The sequence below is a fragment of the Ursus americanus genome, chromosome 36 (assembly GCF_024610735.1).
Source record: "Ursus americanus isolate L20-20 chromosome 36, mUrsAme1.1.p, whole genome shotgun sequence".
Taxonomy (NCBI): Eukaryota; Metazoa; Chordata; class Mammalia; order Carnivora; family Ursidae; genus Ursus; species Ursus americanus.
Genome location: NC_142162.1, coordinates 27007550 through 27033107, shown reverse-complemented (window position 1 = coordinate 27033107; position 25558 = coordinate 27007550). Strand labels below are relative to the sequence as shown.

General features: G+C 36.3%; 1 protein-coding gene across 1 annotated transcript in view; it reads right to left on the bottom strand.

The window, feature by feature from the left end:
* WDR76 (WD repeat domain 76) overlaps positions 1–25558 on the bottom strand; it is a 51500-nt gene that overhangs the window by 22714 nt on the left and 3228 nt on the right. The window contains exons 3-8 of the mRNA XM_045772253.2: positions 20164–20256; positions 18496–18551; positions 6999–7125; positions 5684–5785; positions 5543–5586; positions 4499–4652 (exon numbers count right to left, since the gene is read on the bottom strand). Of these exons, the coding sequence (XP_045628209.1) occupies positions 4499–4652; positions 5543–5586; positions 5684–5785; positions 6999–7125; positions 18496–18551; positions 20164–20256 (576 nt within the window). The remainder of the gene's footprint in view (positions 1–4498; positions 4653–5542; positions 5587–5683; positions 5786–6998; positions 7126–18495; positions 18552–20163; positions 20257–25558) is intronic.

Below are 25558 nucleotides of genomic sequence, written 5' to 3'. Positions count from 1 at the left end.
TCCTTGGGTTATGTTTCTCTTATAGGCCTGTCTTTGCATGCTAAGTTCTTCTGCTGTTTTCACAATAGTGTTTGTCTAGTTGCCAAGTCATTTCTTTTCATTTCCATCATGCTTGAATTGCTCTATCCATGTTAGATGCTCTCATATAACATGTTGATTCTTTCCCCCAGTATCTGACATCAGCTCATTTTTTCCTCAGAAAAGGACAGGCTTTTCTCTAGCCAAGAGGAAAGATGAGAGGAGGGAGCAGGAGGAGGGAGGTAGATAGGTGGTTTCAGCTAAAACAGTATGCAGTATTTGTTGGAATTCCTAGACTGTGAGATTCTGTTATTTTATATCAGATTTATACCACCTACTTGGCAGGTTTGTGGGGAAGGAGGTGGCTTATGTTACTCCCATAGACCAAGAAAATTTCCTTTGTAGAGAATCAGTCCTGCTGTTCACTTTCCCCACTTCCCCTGTTTTTCCCCCTTTCCACTCAGCAGCCATTTCCCTATTCCTAACTCGAAAGAGGAAAAATGTAAATATCAACTCAATGTACTTCTCTCTAGTCTTGAGAATATAGGTGAAAATCCTCAGGGTTTGGTCAATTCACCAATATGGATTTTGGCTGTAGGGCAAGGTAGAAGCTAAACCATGCTGTGCCTCCCACCACCACTGAGCTAAAGAAGTACACTGCATTAAGTTATACTTCTTCCTTATTGCTGTAAGAGTTTTTTGTTTGTTTTTTTTACTTACTGATTTGACTGCTTTTGCTCATTCTATAGGAAATTCCAGTTGCCCATTTTAATCTGAATATACCAGGTTAACAGAGCTTCTAGGGGCACCTGGTTCACATTGGGTATGAAGATTACTAAAAAATAAAATCTTAAAAAAAAAAAAGAGTACTTCTTACTACTTTAAACCTAACTGAATCCAGGACCAGTTTGCTTTGAGCCTAGAAATGACCATCTGTGCACAGTGGATTGGAATAGGAAAACTGGATATACAAGTACCAATTAAAACCAGTATGGTAATTCTAAAAGAGGAGATGGGGTCCTGGCCCAACATAATCCCTCTTGTTCCTTCCTTTGCTGTCTATATTCCAGCCACACATTCTTTCAGGTCCTTAAATGTATCAGGTAGGCTTTCCCCTGCCTAAGGTCCTTAACATGCTCTTCCCCTTGCCTGAAATACCCTTTCCCTTTTCTTTACTTGGTCTACACCTACTTAGCTTTCAAATCTCCTCTCAGTTCTCAGTTCCTCAGGGAGGCTTGCCCTGATCCTCCAAATTAGGCCAGCCCCCTGTCATGTGTTTTCATTTATACTACTTTTCCTTCAGGCCGTTAAACACAGTAAATAATTCACTCCACTTATCAAATATGTAATTATGTATTTGGACATTTCATTAATGCTGCTTTGGCCAATAAATTCTAAGCTCTAAGAGAGCAGAGACAGTCTTTGCTCACAAATGTCTAGTGGCTGGGAAATCATTAGAATAATACTTTGCACAAAATACTCAATAAATGTGGAATGAATGAAGGAATGAATGGGTAAATGGGTGACTTAATAAAGGATAACTCAACTTTTGATTCTAGGTGACACTAGGAATGTGACATGAAGTTAAGAGGAAAAACTTAGGGAGTGTCAAGGCAATTCAATGGGGAAAAGGATAGTCTTCTCAACAAATGACAACTTGATATTCATATACAAAAAAATAAAGTTGGGCCCTTACCTCACACCATATTTAAAAATTACTCAGGATGAATCAGCAAACTAAATGTGAAAGGAAAAACTATAAAATTTTTAGGACAAAAAAACAGGAAAAGCTCTTTAAAGCTGGGGCTAGACAAAGATTTTTAAGATAGAACACCAAGAGCATAATCCATTAAAAATTTTTGATAAATTGGACATCATCAAAATTCAAAACTTTTGCACTTCAAAAGACAGCATTAAGGGGAAAAAAGACAGCATTAAGAAATTGAAGAAAAGTCAAAGACTAGAAGTATTTGCAAAACACATCTAATGAACTTGTATCTAGAATTTACAAACTCTTATAATTCAATAAGAAGACAAACAACCTAAGGAAAAAATGACGAAAGATTTGAATAGCCATTTCACCAAAGATATCCAAATGTCATGAAAAAAACGCTGAATATCATTAGTCATTAGGGAAATACAAATCAAAACCACAATGAGATACCACTTCACACCCACCAGAAAGGCTATAATCAAAAAAGACAGAAAATAATAAACACTGGTGAGCATGTGAAAAAATTAGAACCCTCATATGTTGCTGGTGGGAATATTAAATGAGGCAATCACTTTGGAAAGCAGTTTGACAGTTCCTCAAAATGTTAACAAATTACCATAAGACCCAGCAATTCTACCCCTAGGTATCTACCCAAGAGAAATAACACATATCCAAATGAAAATATGTACACAAACGTTTACAGAAGCATTATTCAGAATGGCAAAAAAGTGGAAACAATCCAAATATCTATCAAGTAATAAAATGGATCAACAAAATGTGGTATAGTCAAACAATGGAATACTGTTCAACAACTTAAAAAGAAGAAAATACAGATATATACTAAAACATAAATGAACCTTGAAACATTAAGAGAAAGAAGTTAACATAAAAGACCACATACTGATTCTACTTATATGACATGTCCAGAAAAGGCAAATTTATGGAGATCTGCCTAGGAATGAGAGTTAATTAATTGGGAGATTAAATCTAAGCAGCCAAGAGGAACCTTTTAGGAATGATGAAAATGTTCTAAAACTGGAGTATGAAGACAGCTTTACAACTCAGTAAACCTATTAAAAATCATTAGGTTGTACATTTAAAACATGAATTTTATAATATATAAGTTATGTTTTGATCAAGTTAAATTTTTTTAAAACTAGGGGAGTTGGGGGATGAGCAAAGGACAGCAGAAGTATTGGGTTTTAGACTTGCTGAAGCTGTTAACATGATAGCCAAGTGTCTGGGGCAATTAGAAGGTTGACAAAGATACTAGACTATAGAGACCTAGTAATACAGATTTTGGAGTCACCAGGAAAGACATGACAAAGGGACTTTTATACATGTCTTCAACTCTGTACAAATCAATCTATCCTGAAAAGATTTTCACCTGACTATGCTAATTTTGTATTTTTCCTTTTCTAAGTTCTTCAACCAATGATCTTTATCCATTGCTTTCATTTCTTCCACTACCCCATTCTTTTTTATTCGCTCAAAGTCTGTTTTCCTTCCTTACCTCATTGTTGAAGCTATTCTCTCAACTAATGGTACCCCATTTTCAAAACCAATGACCTTTTCTTTACTCCCATTCTTTTTAACTTAGCTGCAAGAAGACTTGTCAAACTCTGATCCATGAAACTCACCTCTTAGCTTATACTACCTTATACTATTTTTAGTTCTCTTCCCACTTCTCTACTTGTTTTATTTACCAAATACTTTCACCTCCCACCCTCACTCACGCTTTATCGAAATAAGGAAGACGGGTGCCTAGGTGGCTCAGTCAGTAAGCGTCTGCCTTCGGCTCAGGTCATGATCCCATGGTCCTGGGATAGAGTCCCACATTGTTCTGCCTCTGCCTCTGCCTCTCTCTCTCTGTCTCTCATGAATAAATAAATAAATAAATAACAAATAAATAAGGAAGAAACTATGCTCCAAAAACAAGAGGGAATTTGATATTTATTTCTCTCTTCTTCTCGCAAAATCTGTTTATTTACCCCAATCAGCTTCAAGTTACCACAGTGTCTTCATCTCCATTAACTGTCCTTATGGTATTTTTCAGGTCTTTGTTCTACTTTGCCAATAAGAAAATAAATTCAGAGGACATTAACTTGGTTCTTCTCAATTTTATAACCACCAAAAGCAATCCATGCAGAATTATATGTACAATGAATGGAATTCAGTATCTGTAACTTATAAAAAAATGAACAGGATCATCCTAAGCAGATCCCTAGGAAGATATTTTCTCAGTTTGGAAATTTTATTTTAAACATAATTAGAGGGCACCTAGGTGGCTCAGTCAGTTAAGCGTCTGCCTTTGGCTCAGGTCATGATCCCAGGGTCCTGGGATCGAGTCCTGCATCCAGCTCCAAGCACAGTGGGGAGTCTGCTTCTCCTTTTGCCCCTCCCCCCTGCCCATGCTCTCGCTCTCTCTCTCTTGGAAAAATAAATAAAAATCTTAAAAATAAATAAATACAAAAAAATAAACATAATTAGAAAACTAAGAATTTTGTGTGATCTTTTCATATATACATTTAAAAGTGTAACAGGTTCCTGGCAATTAATTTATGCTCAGATGACTAATAATATTCAAATTAAAAATGTTAAAGTTCTAGAAAGCCAACTAAAATTTCTCAATTTCTAAAATTTGGAATCAAAAAGCACAAAACTATAAATCTCCAGTAACATCTACAAACACACAGCTCTAGACTATTCTCCTATAAACTGTTTCAGTCAAACTTTATTACCTTCAAAAAATTAATAACAACTTACCAAATCCCAAAGTCCAACTTGCCCAGATTTGGCCCCAGCTGCCACCAAAGTTCTAATTTCTGAGGGGTGGAGAGCCACAGAAAATATTGCGCCTTTGGTAACTTTATGAACAGTATCTTCATTAATGACCATGCCACTTAAATTGGCTTTATAGCTGAGGAAAAAAAGTTAAATTTTAGAAATAAACCCAATCAGTAGTCAAAATAACTAAAAGATGACTCAAAAAAGAAAAGAGACACAGTTAGTAAATAGTCAACCTCCTAATAACCAAGGAAATCAAATTAAACAATGGGATACTATTTTTCACTTATAAAAGGTAGCAGGCTGCAGTTAAACATATACATTCATTAACGGTGCTAGTGGCAGAGTAAATTCATACAAGATTTTCAGAAGAAAAAAAAAAGATTTTAGAACACAATTCAGCAATGTATACTAAAAGCCACAAAAATGTCCATAATATTTAACTCATTAACCTCACTTCTAGAATCTATCCTAAAGAATTAACCCACTATCAACACATATACACTTAAACATATGCACACATATAACTTAATCTGCAACTAACCACAAGAAACTAAATAGAAAATAATTACAAATACCAACAGAGTCAGAAAAGGTTAAGTAAATGCCACCCACTAAATATTATGCAATTACTCAATAAATTTAAAGACTCTAGTAACATGACATTAATATTTTGTAACTATAATATTAATGAAAAGCATAATGCAAATTTGTATATACATTAGAACATAATAAACTAAATACGTACAAGGATTCATTCATTTATTTAATAATGAATGAATATATATTATGCACCAAGCACCATTTTGGTTATTGAGACAAAATCCCTGCACTTATGAAACTTATAGCAGTATCGCATATGGCAATACCTGAAAAGAAACATACAAAAACGACAGTTGCTAGGGTGGAAATGTTATGAGTGATCATTTCACCTCATTTTCAAAACTTCCTATAATGGTATACAGTCTTTATAATTTAAAGACTGTAGAAAATATAAAACAAAGGCAAGGGATTTTAACTTACCTTTTAATGTTAGGCAACTCCTTCTCAGTGTTCTTACTACTTGTCTGAAACAATGAAAAAGACCAAAGTACTAAATTAATATACGTACTGAAATTTCCTTAACAGATAATTCTAAAAGCTGTAAGCCCTCCCATGTGATACCTTGCTCACTTCTGCCCAACTCTGTAGAAATCTTTTAAATAGTTCACTGTCATCATCTCGATTTTCAGGAGTCATTTCTAAAGGCCCAGGAGGTAACAAAGGCTGTTATAAAAAATAAGAAAATAAAAAATAAAATGAGAAATAAAACAGGTTGATTGTTGCTCTGCCCTAGAATGTAAGTTTTTCACTACTTTACTTTCTCTATCAACATAGGTGACACATCATGAGCATTCAAAAACAGTTGTTCAATGAATGACTGCCAGGTGTATCTGTAAACTAATAATATGTATTACCCCATTTAATCTTCATAATAATCCAGTGAATGAGATACCACATTTTAAAGAGATAGTAATGAAACTTAGAGAGGTTACCTTGTCCAAAGTTACAATGCCAAGAACAGGTGTTGCCGGGAATGGATTCAGATCAGTTCAATTTCATTACTCAGAGTAAAGTTATTACTTTATGCTAGTGTTTTTTTATATCATAGGTTGTAACCCATGGATCATGCAATCATTTCAATGTATGACAACCAGCAATATTTTAATGAATGAAAGAATAGAAAATGCAAAAAGTACATCACGTGCAGTAAGAGTTAAGAATCATTTCGTAAGTGTTGCACCAGTTGTGTGGCATTAATGAGTTCAATGTAAATACATTTACCATGGGTGGAGGCTTCAGAAAAACTGGAAAGCTACTCTTCCCGAGCACCTTAATTTGCAATTAGCTCCCAAAGCACCAGTCTAATTAGTGCTATCTTCTGATTTATAATTAAGCACTTAGATATAAAGTATTAAAAACAGTGGGTGCACTTGAATAAAAAATATCATTATCTTATTTAGACAATAAACTTGGTAAATAAAACTCTTCATATTCACTGCTAGTACAAAGTTATACTACAGCAAGGGGCTATCACCATTATCACATATTATACATTATTAATAACATTAATACTACCATTTATTGCTTACTTACTAAGCCCTTAACACAGTATAAAGAACTTTATAGATACTATTTCACTTAACTCCCACAGCACCTCTTTGAAATTTCTATACTGTTGTCACTTTAAATATGGGGAAACTGGGGCTCAGAGAGATTAAGTAATTTACCCATAATTCTATAGCAGGTAGGCCTGCAGAAATACAGAATCCAAACTAGTCTTTATGATTTTGAAATCTTACTCATTAAACAAGAAAGTCAAGTATTAAATTAATGAAGTACAAGTTAAACATAATTTAATGACCTTTTAATATAGCTTCAAACATTTCAAATTTTTCAGTGTTTTATTGAGTAATATATTGCTTTTGCACTTTCTTACATTTTCATCTGCTATTAATGTCGGCTGGGTTGGGGTTGCTGGTAATGACACTCCTGAAGGCTCTACTTTTAGTAATCTCATTGATCTTCTACATCCAGTCCCATTTTCTCTCTTTTTGGGCTTTTTTCTAAAGGAGTGGGGAAAAAACTCAAGTTATAAAACAGTTATATGTATTTATTAATATTAAGGAGATAACATCTAGGAATGTATCTCACAGATATACTCACACACTACAAAGATGTATGTACATGACTACACGGATTTTAATGGAACATTTATGATGTTTCCATGCTTTTAAATAAAATCATAAATGTTCATCATGGGGAGGTGAGAGGTGTTAGAATTATGGCATACATCTCTAATAGAATAATATGCAACCATAAGAAGAATGAAATAGATCTTTGCATGCTGATATGACTGACATGAACTCTAAGATATAAGAAGCAAAAACAAGGTCCAGTACATGTTGAATATGGTTCCATTCGTTTTTTTAGAAAAAGGTTATGTACACACATACATTTGTACATGCTAAAATTACCTATGGAAGAATATACATGAAACTATTAACAGTGGTTTCTTCTAGGGAGGCCTGGAGAACTAAGGTCTAAAATGGAAAAGAGATTTAAATGTTTTATTGCTTTTCCTTCCATATACTTTACTTTTTAAAATCATAAACATACCCTACTTTTTTATGCACTATTTTTTTTTAAGATTTTATTTATTTATTTGACAGAGAGAGAGAGAGAGCCAGCGAGAGAGGGAACACAAGCAGGGGGAGTGGGAGAAGAAGAAGCAGGCTCCCAGCGGAGGAGCCTGATGTGGGGCTCGATCCCAGAATGCTGAGATCACACCCTGAGCCAAAGGCAGACGCTTAATGACTGAGCCACCTTGGCGCCAATATTATTTCATTTTTTTAAAGAGTAGTTCAGAACTTCCAATTTCCAGTTCCACAAATAAGGAACTTGAAATTCACCACTCTGTCTTTTCAAGTAAAAAGGTGAACAGATTAAAAAATTAATAACTCTTCTAGGATCCTTAAGAGAGGTAAGGACACAGTTCAAACTGCTGGCCTCAATACCGCAGAGACAGACAAATATAAGGAGTCATGGCTTACTGGAACAGAAAGTGAAGAACAAAAACCACAATGGGACCAATGCCACGGTAGGAAAAGCTGAACTGTAACTGACCAGTTGCTGGAGGCTCATCATGGACAAGTTAAAAACTCCCAAGTGTCCACACAAAAACCTGCACATGGGTGTTTATGATAGCTTTGTTCATAACTGTCAGAACTGGGAAGCAGCCAAGATGTCTTCCACTAACTGAACAGATAAATAAACTACAGTACATCCAAATGGAATATTATTCAGCACTAAAAAGAAAGGCCCTATCAAGCCATAAAAAGACATGGAGGAAATGTAAATGCCTATAATTAAGAGAAAGAAGTAAATCTGAAAAGGCTACATACTGTATGATCCCAAATACATGACCCTCTATTAAAGGCAAAATTATGGAGACAATAAAAAGATAATTGCTAATTGCCACGGTTGAGGGTGGTAAGGTGATGAACAGAGAAAACACATAGAATTTTTAGGGTGGTAAAAATATATATTATAATGATGGATATATGTCATTATTCATTCGTACAAACCCATACAACGTACAACACCAAGAGTGAACTCTAAGGCAAACTATGGACTTTGGGTGATTATGACGTATCAGTGTAGATTCACCCTCGGTAATAAGAGTACCACTCTGCTGAGTGATGTTGATAATGGGGAAGGTTATGCATGTGTGGGGGCAGAGGAATATACAGGAAATCTCTGTACCCTCCTCTCAATTTTGTTGTATAACTTAAACTGCTCTTAAAAACTCTTTAAGAAAAAAATAAACCCTCAAGCGTTTATTAAATACCCCCAGTATTTTGTGAGATTTACATTGAGGAGCTAAACTAGGTACTCAGTAAACAATCAGAGAAAAATCCCCTCACGCTTCCCACAGTGGGAGAGGAAAAAGAACCATTTTGGAATATACCAGAGCACTTTGTTCTTCTTAACAAGACATGCCCTCAGGAGAACCAGTTAACCAGAGTCTAACCTGCAAGGGTATTATCAGAGCTTAACCTGAAAAAAAGGAAATACCCAACTCCAACCCACTTTTACCTTCCTCTCCCACCTAACAGGGGAGGAAAGAAACTAAAATACTCGAAGTTCACAGTCCAGAGACAAAGGCTCCCTAAAAGACTGAGACCTAATCACAGGACTATAGAACAGCTTTCTCTCCCCTTTGACACATTACTAAAGGTCTATTTACAACAGTTCCTTTTTCCTGGTACATCATGTCCAGCTATCGGCACAAAACAATTTAAAAAGACAGAGCAAGCTTCAGAACCAGACATGGCAGGAATGTTGCGATTATCAGAACAGAAATTTAAACTTTTTTTAAAAAAGATTTTATTTATTTGAGAGAGAGAGCACAAGCAGGGGGAGGCGGAGAGGGAGAGACACAAGCAGACTCCCTGCTGAGTGCGGAGCCCAACACGGGGCTCAATTCCAGGACCCTGAGATCATGATGGGAGCCAAAGAGAGACCCTTAACTGACTAAGCCAACCAGGTGCCCCAATCAGAACAAGAATTTAAAACAACTATGATTAAGTGGATGAAAGACCTCAATGTGAGACAGGAATCCATCAAAATCATAGAGGAGAACACAGGCTGCAACCTCTTTGACATCAGCCACAGCAACTTTTTTCATGACACATCTCCAAAAGGCAAGAGAAACAAAAGAAAAAATGAACTTGTGGGACTTATCAAGATAAAAATCTTCTGCACAGCCAAGGGAATAGTCAAAAAAAAAAAAAAAAACTAAGAGGCAGCCCACGGAATGAGAAGAAGATACTTGCAAATGACACTACAGATAAAAGACTAGTATCCAAGATCTACAAAGAACTTCTCAAACTCAATACCTGGGAAACAAATAATCAAATCAAAAAATGGACAGAAGATATGAACAGACACTTTTCCGATGAAGACATACAAATGGCTAATAGACACATGAAAAAATGTTCAAAATCATTAGCCATCAGGGAAATTCATATCAAAACCACATTGAGATACCACCTTATGCCAGTCAGAATGGCAAAAACTGACAAGGCAGGAAACAACAAATGCTGGAGAGGATGTGGAGAAAGGGGATTCCTCTTATACTGTTGGTGGGAATGCAAGTTGGTACAGCCACTTTGGAAAACAGTGTGGAGGTCCCTTAAAAAGTTAAAAATTGAGCTACCCTATGATCCAGCAATTGCACTACTGGGTATTTACCCCAAAGATACAGACGTAGTGAAGAGAAGGGCCATATGCACCCCAATGTTCATAGCAGCATTGTCCACAATAGCTAAATTGTGGAAGGAGCCGAGATGCCCTTCAACAGATGACTGGATTAAGAAGATGTGGTCCATAGATCGGTAGGAGAAGAAAGGGATAGAGAAAGGGGGGGGGTAATCAGAAGGGGGAATGAAGCATGAGAGACTATGGACTCTGAGAAACAAACTGCAGGCTTCAGAGGGGAGGGGGGTGGGGGAATGGGATAGGCTGGTGATGGGTAGTAAGGAGGGCACGTATTGCATGGTGCACTAGGTGTTATACGCAACTAATGAATCATCGAACTTTACATCAAAAACCAGGGATGTACTGTATGGTGACTAACATAATATAATAAAAAAAACTAAAAAAAAAAAAAAAAAGAAGAAGAAGATGTGGTCCGTATATACAATGGAATATTACTCAGACATCAAAAAGAATGATTTCACAACATTTGCAGCTACATGGACGGGACTGAAGGAGATTTTGCTAAGTGAAATAAGTCAAGCTTAGAAATACAATTATCATATGGTTTCACTCATTTATGGAACATAAGAAATAGGAAGATCAATAGGAGAAGAAAGGGAAGAAGGAAGGGGGGGGTAAACAGAAGGGGGAATAAACCATGAGAGACTAGGGACTCCGGGAAACAAACTGAGGGATTCAGAGGGGAGAGGTGTGGGGGATTGGGATAGGCCAGTGATGGGTATTAAGGGCACGTATTGCATGGTGCACTGGGTGTTATACGCAAGTAATGAATCATGGAACAGTACATCAAAAACTAGGGATGTACTGCATAGTGACTAACATAATAAAAAATTATTATTAAAAAAAAATAAAACTATGATTAATATGCTAATGGCTCTAATGGATAAAATAAACACCATCCAAGAAAGACAGGCAATGTAAGAGAGATGGAAATCCTAAGAAAGAACCAAAAAGAAATGCTAGAGATCAAAAACACTAAGAAATGAAGAATGCCTTTGATGAGCTTATTAGTGGATAAGACATGGCTGAGGAAAGAATCCCTAAGCTTAAGGATATCTCAATAGGAACCTCCAAAACTGAAAAGCAAGGAGAAAAAAGACTGAAAAACAAAACAAAAAATAGAGGGGTGTCTGGGTGGCTCAGTCAGTTAAGCGTCTGCCTTCAGCTCAGGTCATGATCCTAGAGCCCTGGGTTTGAGCCCCACATCAGGCTCCCTGCTCAGCAGGGTGCCTGCTTCTCCCTCTCCCACTCTCCCTGCTTGTGCTCTCTTGTTCTGTCGAATAAATACATAACATCTTAAGAGAAAAAAAAAAAAAGAAGAGAATATCCAAGAGTTGTGGGATAACTACAAAAGGTATAACATACACATTATGGGACTACCAGAAGGATAAGGAAAAAAGAAAAACAGAAGATATATTTTAAACAACAGTAACCAAGAATTCCCCAAATTAATGTCAGACACAAAATCACAGATCCAAGCAGCTCAGCGTACAGCAAGCAAGATAAATGCCAAAAAAAAACTACACCTAGGCAATTCATTTCCAAACTACAGAAAATCAAAGAGAAAGAAAAAATCCTGAAAGAAGCCGTGAGGAAAAAAGCACCTTACCTACAGGCCAACAGAGATAAAAACTACAACCATCTTCTCATAAACTATGCAATCAGCAGAGCAGAGTAAAATATTTAAAGTGTTGAGAGGGCACCTGGCTAGTTTAGAATATGCAACTCTTGATCTTGGAGTTCTGAGGTCAAGCCCCACACTGGGTGTAAAGCTTACTTAAAAAAAAAAAAAAATTAAGAGAATTTGTTGCCAGATGTGCCTTACAAGAAATGATGAAAGAAGTTCTTTAGAGAGAAGAAACAGATCAGAAACTCAGATTCACAAAAAGAAAGAGCATCAAAGAAGGAATACGGTAAAAAAAAAAAAATTATTTTTCTCATTCTTAGTAACAGCTAGCTCAAAATAACAATAGCAACAATGTATTTGGTTATGTACACTTATGTATATATCTTATGTGTACCTACATATACCTATGTGTGTATATATGTGTGTGTGTATATATATGTGTATATATGTGTGTGTGTATATGTGTGTGTATGTGTATATATATACATACTTAAGTATATTTATACATGTGAAATGAATGACAACAATGATACAAGGGATAAGAAAGAAGAATTAGGGTTATTTTGTTATTATAAGGTACTCATACTATACTCCACTCACACCCTGAAATTGTACACTGTTAAGTGAAAGTGGACTTGGGTTAGTTGTAGATATATATTGTAAACTCTAGGGCAATCACTAAAAAAAGGGAAAAAAAATATAACTAATACCCTAAGAAAGGAGAGAAAATGACATCATATAAAATGCTCAATTAAAACCAAACAGTGGAGACAAAAATAGGAACAAAATACAAGAGCGATAAGTATAAAACATTGGCAAACAAGGTAGATATAAACACAAATATATCAAAACAGATATGGCAGATATTAATCCAAATATATCAATACTCACTTTGAACATCAATGGTCTAAATGCACCCATTAAAAGAGATTGTTAGAGTGGATCAAATACAACACCCAAACATATGTTGTCTATAAGAAATCTACTTTAAATATAAAGACACATAAAGATTAAAAGTAAATGAATGGAGAAAAATATACCATGCTAACACAAATGTAAAGAAACACAAATATTAATTTCAGACAGAGCAGACTACAAAGCAACGAAAGTTTTATCAGGGATAAAGAAGGGCATTACATAATGATAAAGGGGTCAATTCTCCAAGACAACATAACATAATGCACCTAACAACAGAGAATCAAACTATGTAAGGCAAAAACTAATAGAATTGCAAAAAGAAATCGGTAGCTCTACAATCTTAGTTGGAGACTTGAACACTCCCTTGTCAGAAATGGAGAGATCCAGCAGGAAGCAAATCAGCAAGGGCACAGCACAGTTGAACTTAACATACCATCCATAAACTAGATATAACCAACATCTATAGACAGCTCATTCAAAAACAGAATACAAATCTTAAAAAAAAATTTTTTTTTTCTTAAGGAAAAAAAAGGGCATGTGGGTGGCTCAGCCGGTTAAGTGTCTGCCTTCAGCTCAGGTCATTATCCCAGAGTCCTCGGATCTAGTCCCGCATCTGGCTCCCTGCTCAGCAGGGAGCCTGCTTCTCCCTCTGCCTGTCTCTCTCTCTCTCTCTCTCTCTCTCTCTCTCGGTCTTTCTCTGTCTCTCATGAATAAATAAAATCTTCAAAAAAATTTTTTTCTCAAAAAGAGAATACACATTTCCTCTCAAGCTCAGATGGAATCTTCACCAAGGTAGACCACATGCTAGACCATAAAACACACCTTAACAAATTTAAAATAATAGAAATTTTAAAAAGAAGAAAATCATACGATGTTTGCTCTCAGAAAACAACTGAATTAAACTAGAAGTCAGGGGTGCCGGGGTGGCTCAGACGGTTAAGCGTCTGCCTTCGGCTCAGGTCATGATCCCAGGGTCCTGGGATTGAGCCCCCCATTGGGCTCCTGGCTCAGCGGGGAGTCTGTTTCCTCTCCCTCTGCCTCTCCCCCTGCTCATGCTCTCTCTCTCTGTCTCAAATGAATAAATAAAATCTTTAAAAAAAAAAAAAACTAAAACTAGAACTAGAAGTCAATAAGAGAAAGATAGCTGGATAAACCCAAAATACATACAGATTAAACAACAAGTAACACTTGGGTTGCGGCGCCTGGGGGGGGGGGGGGGCTCAGTCAGTTAAGTGTCTGCCTTCAACACAGGTAATGACCCCAGAACCCTAGGACTGAGACCATTATCAGGTTCCCCTGCGAGACAGGGAGCCTGCTTCTTCCTCTCCCTCTGCCTGCCACTCCCTGTGCTTGTGCTCTCTCTTTCTCTCCCTGTCAAATAAAAAAAATCTTAAAAAAAGAAAGCTAATCATATGGTACTGATTATATGACAGCATTTTGTATACATTTGCATTTTTATTCTTATCTTTTCATCCTTCCTTAAGTTTCCCTGGCCAAGACAATCCCAAGTTCCCGGTTTCTTCTCTGCAACCTCGGGGATCACACCACTTTTCAGTAAGGTGCCTCATTATACTGATCCCAAGGTGTCCTGAATGAGATAGGATGATTCTAAGGACCGTCCCTAAGGGAAATAGAATCCTTCCTAGTTCTGTTCAGGCTCATGTCCTCTCCACTACTCCAACCCTTCAAACAAGTTATTAAAACATTTTCTAGGTAATTAACTTGTCTTCTCACTGACACCTGAAAAATGTCGGCTCAGTCCCTGGTCATCCATTGGAACAATCCAATTCAATGAAATAACACATACAAGGACGCCTGGGTGACTCAGTCAGTTAAGTGTCTGCCTTTGGCTCAGGTCACGATCCCAGGGTCCTGGGATCAAGCCACACATCGGGTTCCCTGCTCAGCAGGGAGTCTGCTTCTCCCTCTCCCTCTGCCCCTCTTCCCTGCTCGTGCTCTCTCTCTCTCTCTCTCACTTGGTCTCTCTCTCTCAGGTAAATAATTAAATTTTTAAAGAAAAAAAAGGAAGAAAACAACCTGTTAAATAACACATGGGTCAAAGAAGAAATCTCAAGAGGATATAAAAATATTTTTAACTAAATGAAAATGAAAACACAACCTAATAAAATTTGTGGGATGCAGGGATAGCAGTGCTTACAGGGAAATTTATAACAGTGAATGCATATATTAGGAAAGAAGGTCAAAAATCAATCATCTAAGTTTCCAACTTAGGAAACTAGAAAGAAAAGAACAAATTAATCCAAAGTAAGGAGGAAAAAAGAAATAATAAATGTTGAGCAGATCAATAAAATTAAAAACAGGAAATCACCAGAGGGGGGGAATCAACAAAATCAAAAGCCCAATTCTTTCAAAAAACCAATACAATTTGGGGCGCCTGGGTGCTGAAACGTCCACCTCTTGATTTCAGTTCAGGTCATGATCTCAGGGTCTTGAGATCAAGCCCTACATGGGGCTCTCTGCACAGCAGCAAGTCTGCTTCTCCCTCTCCTTCTCCCTCTGCGATCTCTCTCGCTCTCACTGTCTCTCTCGAATTAAGAAAATATTTTTTAAAATAAAAAAAATTAAATTAAATTTCAAAAGACCAATAAAATCAATAAGCCTCAGGCAAGGCTAAGAAAAAAAATTATCAATATCAGAATGGAAAGAGGGGTCTCACTATAGATCCTGTGGACATTAAAAAGACAACAAAGGAATGATATGAACAACTCTATGCCCACATATTTGATAACCTAGATGAAATGGACAATTCTTGAAAAGACTCAACTGCTAAACTCACAATCTGAATTAGAAATAGATACTTTGAATAGGCTTACACCTATTAAAGAAATTATATCAATAATTAATAACCTTCCAAAATAGAAAGCACCAGGCTGACAAAGGTTCACTGGTGAATTTTACCAAACATATAAGAAAGAAATTATACCAAATCTCTACAATCTCTTTTAGAGGAAAGAAGCAGGGAGAATCCTACCTACCTCATTCTATGAGGCCAGCATTACCCTAATACCAAAACCAAAGACATTACAAAACAGAAAACTACAGACCAATAATCTCTCATGAGCAGATGCAAAACCCTTAACAAAATATAGTACATTGAACCCAACAATGTACGAAAAGTATTACAAGCTAGAACCAAGTGGGATATATTCCAGGTATGCAAGACTAGTTCAACACTAAAAAATCACTTAATGTAATCTGTCAAAAATCATTCAATGTGATCCATCACATGAATAGGCCAAAAAAGCAAAATCACATGATCCTATCAACAAATGCAGAATATGCTTTTGACTAAATCCAACAACCATTCATAAAAAACAAAAACAAAAACAAAAAATCTCAGTAAATTAGAGGGGAACTTTCTCAACTTAATAGAGAGTATCTACAGAAAACCTAGAGCTAATGTCATACTTAAATGGTGAGAAACACCAAGCTTTCCCACCAAGATCAAGTACAGGCAAGGATGTCCTCACTCACCATTCCTTTTCAACATTAAGCTAAAAGTTCTAGCTAATGCAATAAGACAAGAAAAGAAAATAAATGGTACACAGATTTGGAAGAAAAAAACAAAACTATATTTGTTCAAGAGTTTTCAGGTTGGGAACGCCTGGGTGGCTCAGTCAGTTAAGCATTCAGCTCTTGATTTTGGCTCAGGTCATAATCTTAGGATCATGAGACTAAGCCCCAAGTCAGTCTCTGCACTGAGCATGGAGCTTACTTAAGATTTTCTCTCCCTGACCATGGACTATGAGAAACAAACTGGGGGCCTCAGAGGGGAGGGGGGGTGGGGGAATGGGATAGACTGGTGATGGGTAGTAAGGACGGCACGTACTGCATGGTGCACTGGGTGTTATACGCAACTAATGAATCGTCAAACTTTACATCGGAAACTGGGGATGTACTGTATGGTGACTAACATAATAAAAAAACATTAAAAAAAAAAAAGATTCTCTCTCCCTCTCCTTCTGCCCCTCCCCCTGCTCACATGTACACTCTCTCAAAAAAAAATTAATAAATATTTTTTTAAATAAAAATAAAAAATAAAAGAATTTCCAGGTCAGTGAACACATGGCTATGCTGGGAGAGTGGCACACTCTTGAGATCAGGCATAGAAGCTCTGTAACATTTCCCCATGCCTTGCCCTATGCATCTCTTCCTCTGTTCTAAGTTATATTCTTTTATAATAAGCCAGTAATCTATTAGGTTAAAAAAAAAGCTGCATTTGCTCATAGATGACATGACAGCCTATGTAGAAAATTCTCAAGAATGAACAAAAGAACTCTTGGAACTAATAAGTGATTAAACCAAGGCTGTAGGATACAAGGTTAATATAAAAGTCAATTGCTTTCCTATATGCCAGCAATAAACAAGTGAAATTTGTTGAAATTAAAAATATAATATCATTTACATTAGCACCCATACAATGAAATACTTACGTTCAAGTTTTACAAAATATTTCCAAGATCTATATGAAGTACACTACAAAACTCTGATGAACAAAATCAAAGAACTAAATAAATGGAGATATTCCATGTTTACAGATAGTCAAGATGTCAGTTCTTTCCACGCTGATCTATAAATTCAATGTACTCTCAATCAAAACCCTAGCAAGTTATTTTGTAGATACTGACAAAATGATCCTACAGTTTACACAGAGAGGCAAAAAACACAGAATAACCAACACAATATTGAAGAAGGAGAACAAAGTTTGAGGACTGACTACCCAATGTCAAGACTTACTTCAAAGCTGTTATTGTTTTTAAAGACAGTATGGTATTGATGAAAGAATACACAAATCAATGGAATGGAACACGGAGCCAGCTGATCTTAGACGAAGAGCAAAGGCAAGATAATGAAGCAAAAATAATCTTTTCAACAAATGGTACTAGAACAAATGGACAACCACATTTAAAAAAAAAAAATCAATCTAGACACAGCCTTTACCCCATCACAAAATTAACTCAAAATAGATCACACAGCTAGTGTAAAATGCAGAACTATAAAACTTGTAGAAGACAATAGGAGAAAACCTATTGACCTTGGATATAGCAATGGTTTTTAAAATAAAACACCAAAAACACAATCCATGAAAGAAAAAATTGATGAAGTAAACTTCATTAAAATTAAAAACTTCTGCTCTGCAAAAGACAATACCAAGAGAATGAGAAGACAAGCCACAGAATGGGAGAAAATATTTGCACAAGACACATCTGATAAAGGACTGTTACCCAAAATATACAAAGAACTCTTAAAACTCAACAATAAAAAACAAACAACTTAATTAAAAAATGGGCCAAAGACCTTAACAGTTCACCAAAGTAACATATACTCAGCAAAAAGCATATGAAAAGATGCTCTACCTCATGTTATCAGAGAAACAGAAATTAAACGAACAATGAGATATCAATACACACTTATTAGAATGGCCAAAATCCAGGACACCGACCACACCAAAAGCTCATGAAGATGTGAAACAACATGTTTAAGATTACAGTTTCTGTCTCTTATTTTACCATGGTAACCATTTTTTCAAATTATAAATAAGTCAACAATACACTGTGGTATAGGCATTGTAAACCAAATCTTTTACCTTTTGGATTCAGGAGGCTGCCTCTTCTTTATCATTTCACGGAGCCTTGCAGCTGACTGCAAAATACACAAAACATACATGTAAAGATACTACCTTATAAAATATTAAGTACGCTGCTTTATCGACACTAAACTAAGATCTACATAGGAAATAAAGATCCTTAAGATATGATACCTGCTCTTGGTTAACGTACATGAGACAAATATACCATCAATAATAAAAGCAAGTAAATAATACCATCTAAAGGACTGGGGCACCTAGGTGGCTAAGTTGGTTAAGCATCAACTTGATCTGGGCTCAGGTCTTGACTGACATTCTGACAAGGTACCAGAAAGTACTGACATTCCGATACCTTGCACCAGGTTGCTAGTGAGTTTACATGACCGAACATTAAACATTTAATCAAATGTACTATTATAAATTAAAAGGTTTAACTTCTACTACAGGCAATTCTACTTTAATATTTTCCAGAAAAGTTGTATTATACTTCTATAAATCAAATCATAATTTCTGTTAACTAAAATCAAAATCAGAGATAACTTTGTCTAAATTTCTGATGAATTTTCAACTTTTAGTGACTTAACAATTTAGTCCCTTATATTAAGTCACCCTCCCTTCCCTCAAGATGCAAACACATGCTGAATATTTGGGAATGCGTAATCAAAAAAATCAAGTAATTATTTAATAGAGCCAAGGGCTTGCTACCTTTTGAAAGAAAATATCACATACCCTCCTGAAGGGCTATCTCACACACAGAAGTTTTACCCACCGTGTGAAGACACAACGTAAATTACACGTTTAGTTATAATGATTATAAAACATAAGCATACATCTAGCCATTTATCCTTTTTAAGATTCTGAATTTACTATTATTTTTGAAAAATTTTATTTATTTATTTGACAGAGGGAGCACAAGCAGGGGCACTGGCAGGCAGAGAGAGAAGCAGACTCTCTGCTGAGCAGGGAGCCCGACGTGGGGCTCGATCCCAGGACCCCGGGATCACAGCCTGAGCTAAAGGCAGACGCTCAACCAACTGAGCCACCCAGGCACCCCTGGCCATTTATCCTTAAAGCTCACTACACAAAACATAGCACCTGGGTGACTCAGTCAGGTAAGCGTCTGCCTTCAGTTCAGGTCATGATCCCAGGGTCCCTGTGCCTGGTTCCCTGCTCAGTAGGAAGTCTGCTTGTCCCTCTCCCTTTGGCCCTTCCCCCACCCCCACTTGTGCACTCTCTCTCTCAAATAAATAAATAAATCTTTAAAAGAAAAGGACTTTTAAAAAAAGCGCTTGTCCTCTCACTCCTATACCACACATTCCTCAGCCAATTCCTCCTACTTCTCCTTTATCCTTTAGAGGTAAAGCAACCATTTGGAACATACCCTGTTTCTCTGAATCCAAGACAACCGTTCATAAGACACCATTATCTTATGCACCAAGAAAAGGAAGGAAAAACTGTCAGTTATAGTTTTATGATGTCAATTTCAAAAACATTAAAATGAAAAAAAAGTCTTAGAATCAATAAAATATGGTAACCTCCTCCTATTAAATGCAAAACTCAGTCCTAATTTTACCCTCCCTTACCTGATATATGAAACCTGATACTATTTTATTAACCTACTGGCAAGAGGAATGGCATCTTGCTCTTAATTAGAAATTCCACACAAACCTCAGACAACTGAAGAGAAGCAAAAAAGTTTGCATTTTCTGATATGTTCTTCAGTCTCTTCCTTTCGTACGGTGATAATCCTGAAAATTCATCCTATGAAATTACACCAAAAAAATTCTGTTACTTTGCATGATCCATAGCAAAAGCACTCACAAAACTAGGTACTGAATTCTCAAATGTATACTTTCCTTCAAATTGCACCTGCTCTATTCATTACATGCTATCTTACCAAATGACACACAACCTTTGCTGCATTGGATACTGAGTGTAAGAGTTTGAATTTGGGATAATCACAAGATATCTATGTGGCTTCCCAATTAAATAACAAATGACATATCAGAAGTCAAGTAGTGTAACCTAATAGCAAATTACTTCCTACTGGTCATTAATTATACCATTATTCACAGTCATCTTTTTATTAAACAAAAAGAGAAAGAAATCAGTAACAGAAAAGTTTAAATTCATTCAAAGAGTTAAGGAAATTTAGATAAAAGAACAACAGCAAAAGAGATAAAGGCACAGGCAGAAAAGACAATAAAACCAGAGAATCAAGCTTGGAGGTCCAATATCCAACTAATAGTTAATAGGGGTAAAAGAGGAGCAAAGAAAATGGAGGAGAAAGTTACAGAGAAATAATAAGAAAGTTTCTCGAAACTAAAGACATGAATTTCCAGATTAAAAGGGCCCAATGAGTATGTAGCACAACAAATGAAAGACCAAAGCTTACATACAACACAAAATTTCTTAACACCTGAGACAAGTGAGGTAAAAAAAAAAAAAAAAAAGTTTACAAATAAGGAAAAAAGATCACGAAGAACCAAGAATCAGACTGACGCTTTTCAATATTGAGGGGAGCTGGAAGACAATGGAAGAGTATTTAAAATTTTAAGGAAAAATTATTTTCAACTTACAATTCTAGATCCAATTAAGCCATCAATCAAATGTACAGCATAAGGACTTTTTCAGACATGTAACCTGTCTGAAACCTCTCCTACATCTTTCCTGAGGAAGCTAGAAGCTACACTTCATCCAAATTAAGAGAATAAACTAAAAAAAAAATCCAAGACAGTATCCAGGGTACAGAAGTTCCAGCACAGGAATGATAAAAGATAAAAGAAATTCAAAGGAAAATGGTAAAAGGCAGGCCAAGAAAAGGTTAAACAGTCCAGAATGAAATAGGAAGATGGAGGTGCTCAGGAAATGTTCTATGAAAAAAATATATATTCTTTGCTACAACTCTGCTAGAGCTTGGGCTATGCCTAGCAAGAATGTGAGAAGGGAAAGGAGTGGGTGGACACATGTTTATAGTATAAGGTGTAGCATGACTGAACAAGTCTTCATCTTCCATATTAAATCAAGATAATATGGAAGAGATAAAAGCTAAAAAAGGCTGAAAGTATAATTTATCTATTGGGCAGCAGCAATCACAAACAAAGAAGTATGTGGCAGAAAATTGCTGGGTGTTTTGAAATGTTTCTGCATATATATGTGTGTACATATGGAATTACCTTTGTGTGTCCATATATACACATATACATATGTGGAATTATATGACTTAAATGCGGATGTACATGTATTACTTCAACCAAAATAAAAAATTTTCCTCACACAAATATTATGCTCAGTCCCTAGAGCATGCAACTCTTGATCTCAAGGTGGTAAGTTCAAGCCCCACATTGGACCCTACTTAAAATCAATTTAAAAAAAGAAAGAGCCCAATGGAAATTTTTGTGGAGATGGAAGAGTTCTGTATCTCGATTATGGTGATAGTTATACTAACCAACATGTGATAAAATGATACAGAATTATACACATACCTTGTATGATGTGAATTTCCCTGTTTTGATATTGTGATATAGTTTATATAAGATGTACCCACTGGGAAAAACTGGGTAAAGGGTACATGATACCTCTCTGTACTATTTCTGCAAATTGTTATGCATTTATAATCACTTGGAGATAAAAGTTTTTTGAAAATAGATGTTTCTCACAGCTAACATCATACTTAATGGCGACAGACTGAAAGCTTTTCCCCTAAAGCTCAGGAACAAGAAAGTATGTCTGTTTTTGCTACTTCTATTCAACACTGTACTGGAGATTCTAGGACAATGAGGACAGGACAATTGGGAAAAAGTAAAATTTAAAAAATCCAGATTGAAAAGGAAGAAATAAAACTATCTTTATTGCGAAAACATGATCTTATACATAGAAAATGCTTAAGAATTCACACAAAAAACTAATAAGCAACCTCAGCGAAATTTCAAGATACAAAATCAATATACAAAAATCAGTTATATGTCTATACACTAACAATGAACAATCAGAAAACGATTTTAAGAAAACAACACCATTCATAACAGCAGAGCTCTGTGGGTTGAGCATCTGACTCTTGATTTTGGCTTAGGTAATGATCTCACAGTTGTGAGATCAAGCACCACATCCAGCTCTGTGCTCAGCATGGACTCTGCTTGAGATTCTCTCTCTCCCTCTGCCACTCCCCCCTCCCCCCACTCACATGTGTGCACTTTCTCTCTCTCAAAAAAAATTAAATTTACACTAACAACTTTTGGGGCGCCTGGGTGGCTCAATTGGTTAAGCATCTGCCCCCAGCTTGGGTCATGATCCTGGGGTACTGGGATCGAGCCCCGCATTGGGCTCCCTGCTCAGTGGGGATTCTGCTTCTCCCTCTTCCTCTGCCTCTCCCTCTGCTTGTGCACTTGCTCTGTCTCTCTCTCTTGTTCTCTCATGCACTCTCTCAAATAAATAAATAATTTTTAAAAATAAAATCAGTAAGAACTTTTGTCTGTCAAAGGACATTATTAAGAACATGAAAATAAAGTACAAAAAATAGGAGAAAATACTTGCAAGTGATGTATCTAATAAGGGTCTAGTGTCCAGAATATGAAAAGAACTCTTATAATTCAAAACAAAACTTGACAATTTAATTTTTCCAATGGCAAAGGGCTCAAAAAGATATTTCTCCAAAGCACAAATGGCCAATAAGTACATGTAAAAATGTTCAACATTACTGGTCATTAGAAAAATGCAAATCGAAACCACAATGAGACATCACATCATACCCACTAGAATGGCTATAATCAAAAAGACAAGGAGCACCTGGCTGGCTCTGTTGGTAGAGCATGCAGCTCTTGATATCAGGGCTGTGAGTTCAAGCCCCTCATTGGCCCTAGAATTTACTTAATAAAAAAAAACTTAGGGGTTGGGGGGTGCCTGGGTAGCTCAGTTGGTTAAGGGTCTGACTTTTGATTTCAGCTCAGGCTCTTAGGGCTGTGAGATTGAGCCCGGGTTGGGCTCCATGTTGGGCATAGAGCCTGCTTAAGATTCTCTTTCTCCCTCTCCCTCTGCCCCTACCCCACCCTCAAAAATTTTTTTTTAATCAAAAAAAAAAGTGAATAATTAAGGACATTATGTTAAATTAAATAAGCCAGTCACAAAAAGACAAATACCATGAATCCACTTTAATGAGGTACCTATACTAGTCAAATTCAAAGAAACACAAAGTAGAATGGTAGTTGCCAGGGGATGGCAGGAGGAGGGAAATGGGGAGTTATTTAATGGGATAGTTTCAGTTTTTCAAGATGAAAGGATTTCTGACGACTGGTTTCACAATGTAAATAAACAACATAAAGTACTACATTGTACCTTTAAAAATGGTTAAGATGCTAAATTTTATGTTGTGTATTTTACAATTTTTTTTTTATTTTTAGGAAAGATAAATAACAAGTATTGGCAAGGCTGTAAAGAAAGTAGACTCTTCATGCATTGCTGTTGGTATGTAGAAATGGTACAGCCAGTCTGGTAAACAATTTGACAGTTTCTCAATAAGTTAAACACAGTTGACCATATGACCCAGCCAATTTCATTCCTAGGTATATACCCAAAAGAACGGAAAACATATGTTCAGCAAAAACTCATAAACAAAAGCTTCTGGCAGCACTACTCATAAACAAAAAAGTGGGAACAACCCAAATGTTCATCAACTGATGAATGGATAAACAAAATGTGGTATAGCCATACAATGGAATGTTATTCAGCCATAAAAAGGAATCAAGTACTGATACATACTACAACATGAATGAACCCTGAAAACATTATGCTAAGTCAAAGAAGCTAGATGAAAGAAGCTACATATCATATGATTCCATTTATATGAAATGTCCAGAATAGGCAAATCTAGAAAGAAAGTGGATTAGTGGTTTCCAGGGCTGGGTTAGGGAGGTGGAGGAGTTGACAGTCACTGCTAAAGGGTACAAGTTTCTTTTCATAGTGAAAGAAATGTTCTGAAACTGGATAGTGGGATGATTGTACATTCTTGTATATATACTAAAAACTACTGAACTGTACACTTTTAAATGGTACATTTTATGTTATGTGAATTATATCTCAATTAAAAAAATATGCTTGATGACAGAAACCAGATATACGCATAGTCTCAAATTATCTCCCTCAAAATATTTAGTAATTGCAAAGGGAAAAATATTGTTTCCATTGGAGAATCCTCACAAACACCACCTTAGCCAAGTGATCCAGGTCAACATCACCGGTAAAATGTATCAATATCAAGTACACCCTGATATGATGCACTGAGGAGGGCACATTCACTTCTGTGGTACACTTCCCAAAAAATGCAAAACCTTAATCTAATTTTGAGAAAACGGCAGACAAACCCAAAATGAGGAACATTACACAAAATAACTGTTCAGTACTCTTCAAAAGTGCCAAGGTTGTGAAAGATTGAGGAACTGTCACAGATTGGAGGAGACTACAGAAACATGGCTATTAAATGCAGTGTGCAATCCTAGACTGGATACTGGAACAGAAGAAGGGCATTAGTAAAAAACTGGTGAAATCCTAATTAATTCTGTACTTCAGTTAATATTATCGTAGCAAGGTTAATTTCTTAGTTTGGTAAGTGGTCTATGGTTATGGATGATATTAACACAAGAGGAAGCCAGGTGAAAGAAATATCAGAATTCCCTGTACTATTTTTCCAAATCTTCTGTAAGCCCAAAATGTTCTCAAAACTTAAAACTGTTAAAAAATGCTTTGTGAAGTTAAAATATTTTTTTTAATTTAGAGATTTTTATTTATTTGTCAGAGAGAGAGTGTGTGTGCGAGAGAGCAGAAACGGGGGGGAGCATCAGGCAAAGGAAGCAGGCTCCCTGCTGAGCAAGGCCCAATGGGGGACTCCAACCCAGGACCCTGGGATCATGACCTGAGCTAAAGGCAGACGCTTAACCAACTGAGCCACACAGGCATCCCTGTGAAGTTAAAATATTTAATAAAAGTGCTGAGAGATAAAATTTAGCAAGTTTCCCAGAAAATAGAATAAATTTTTTTAAGATTTATTTATTTATTTTAGAGAGAGACAGAA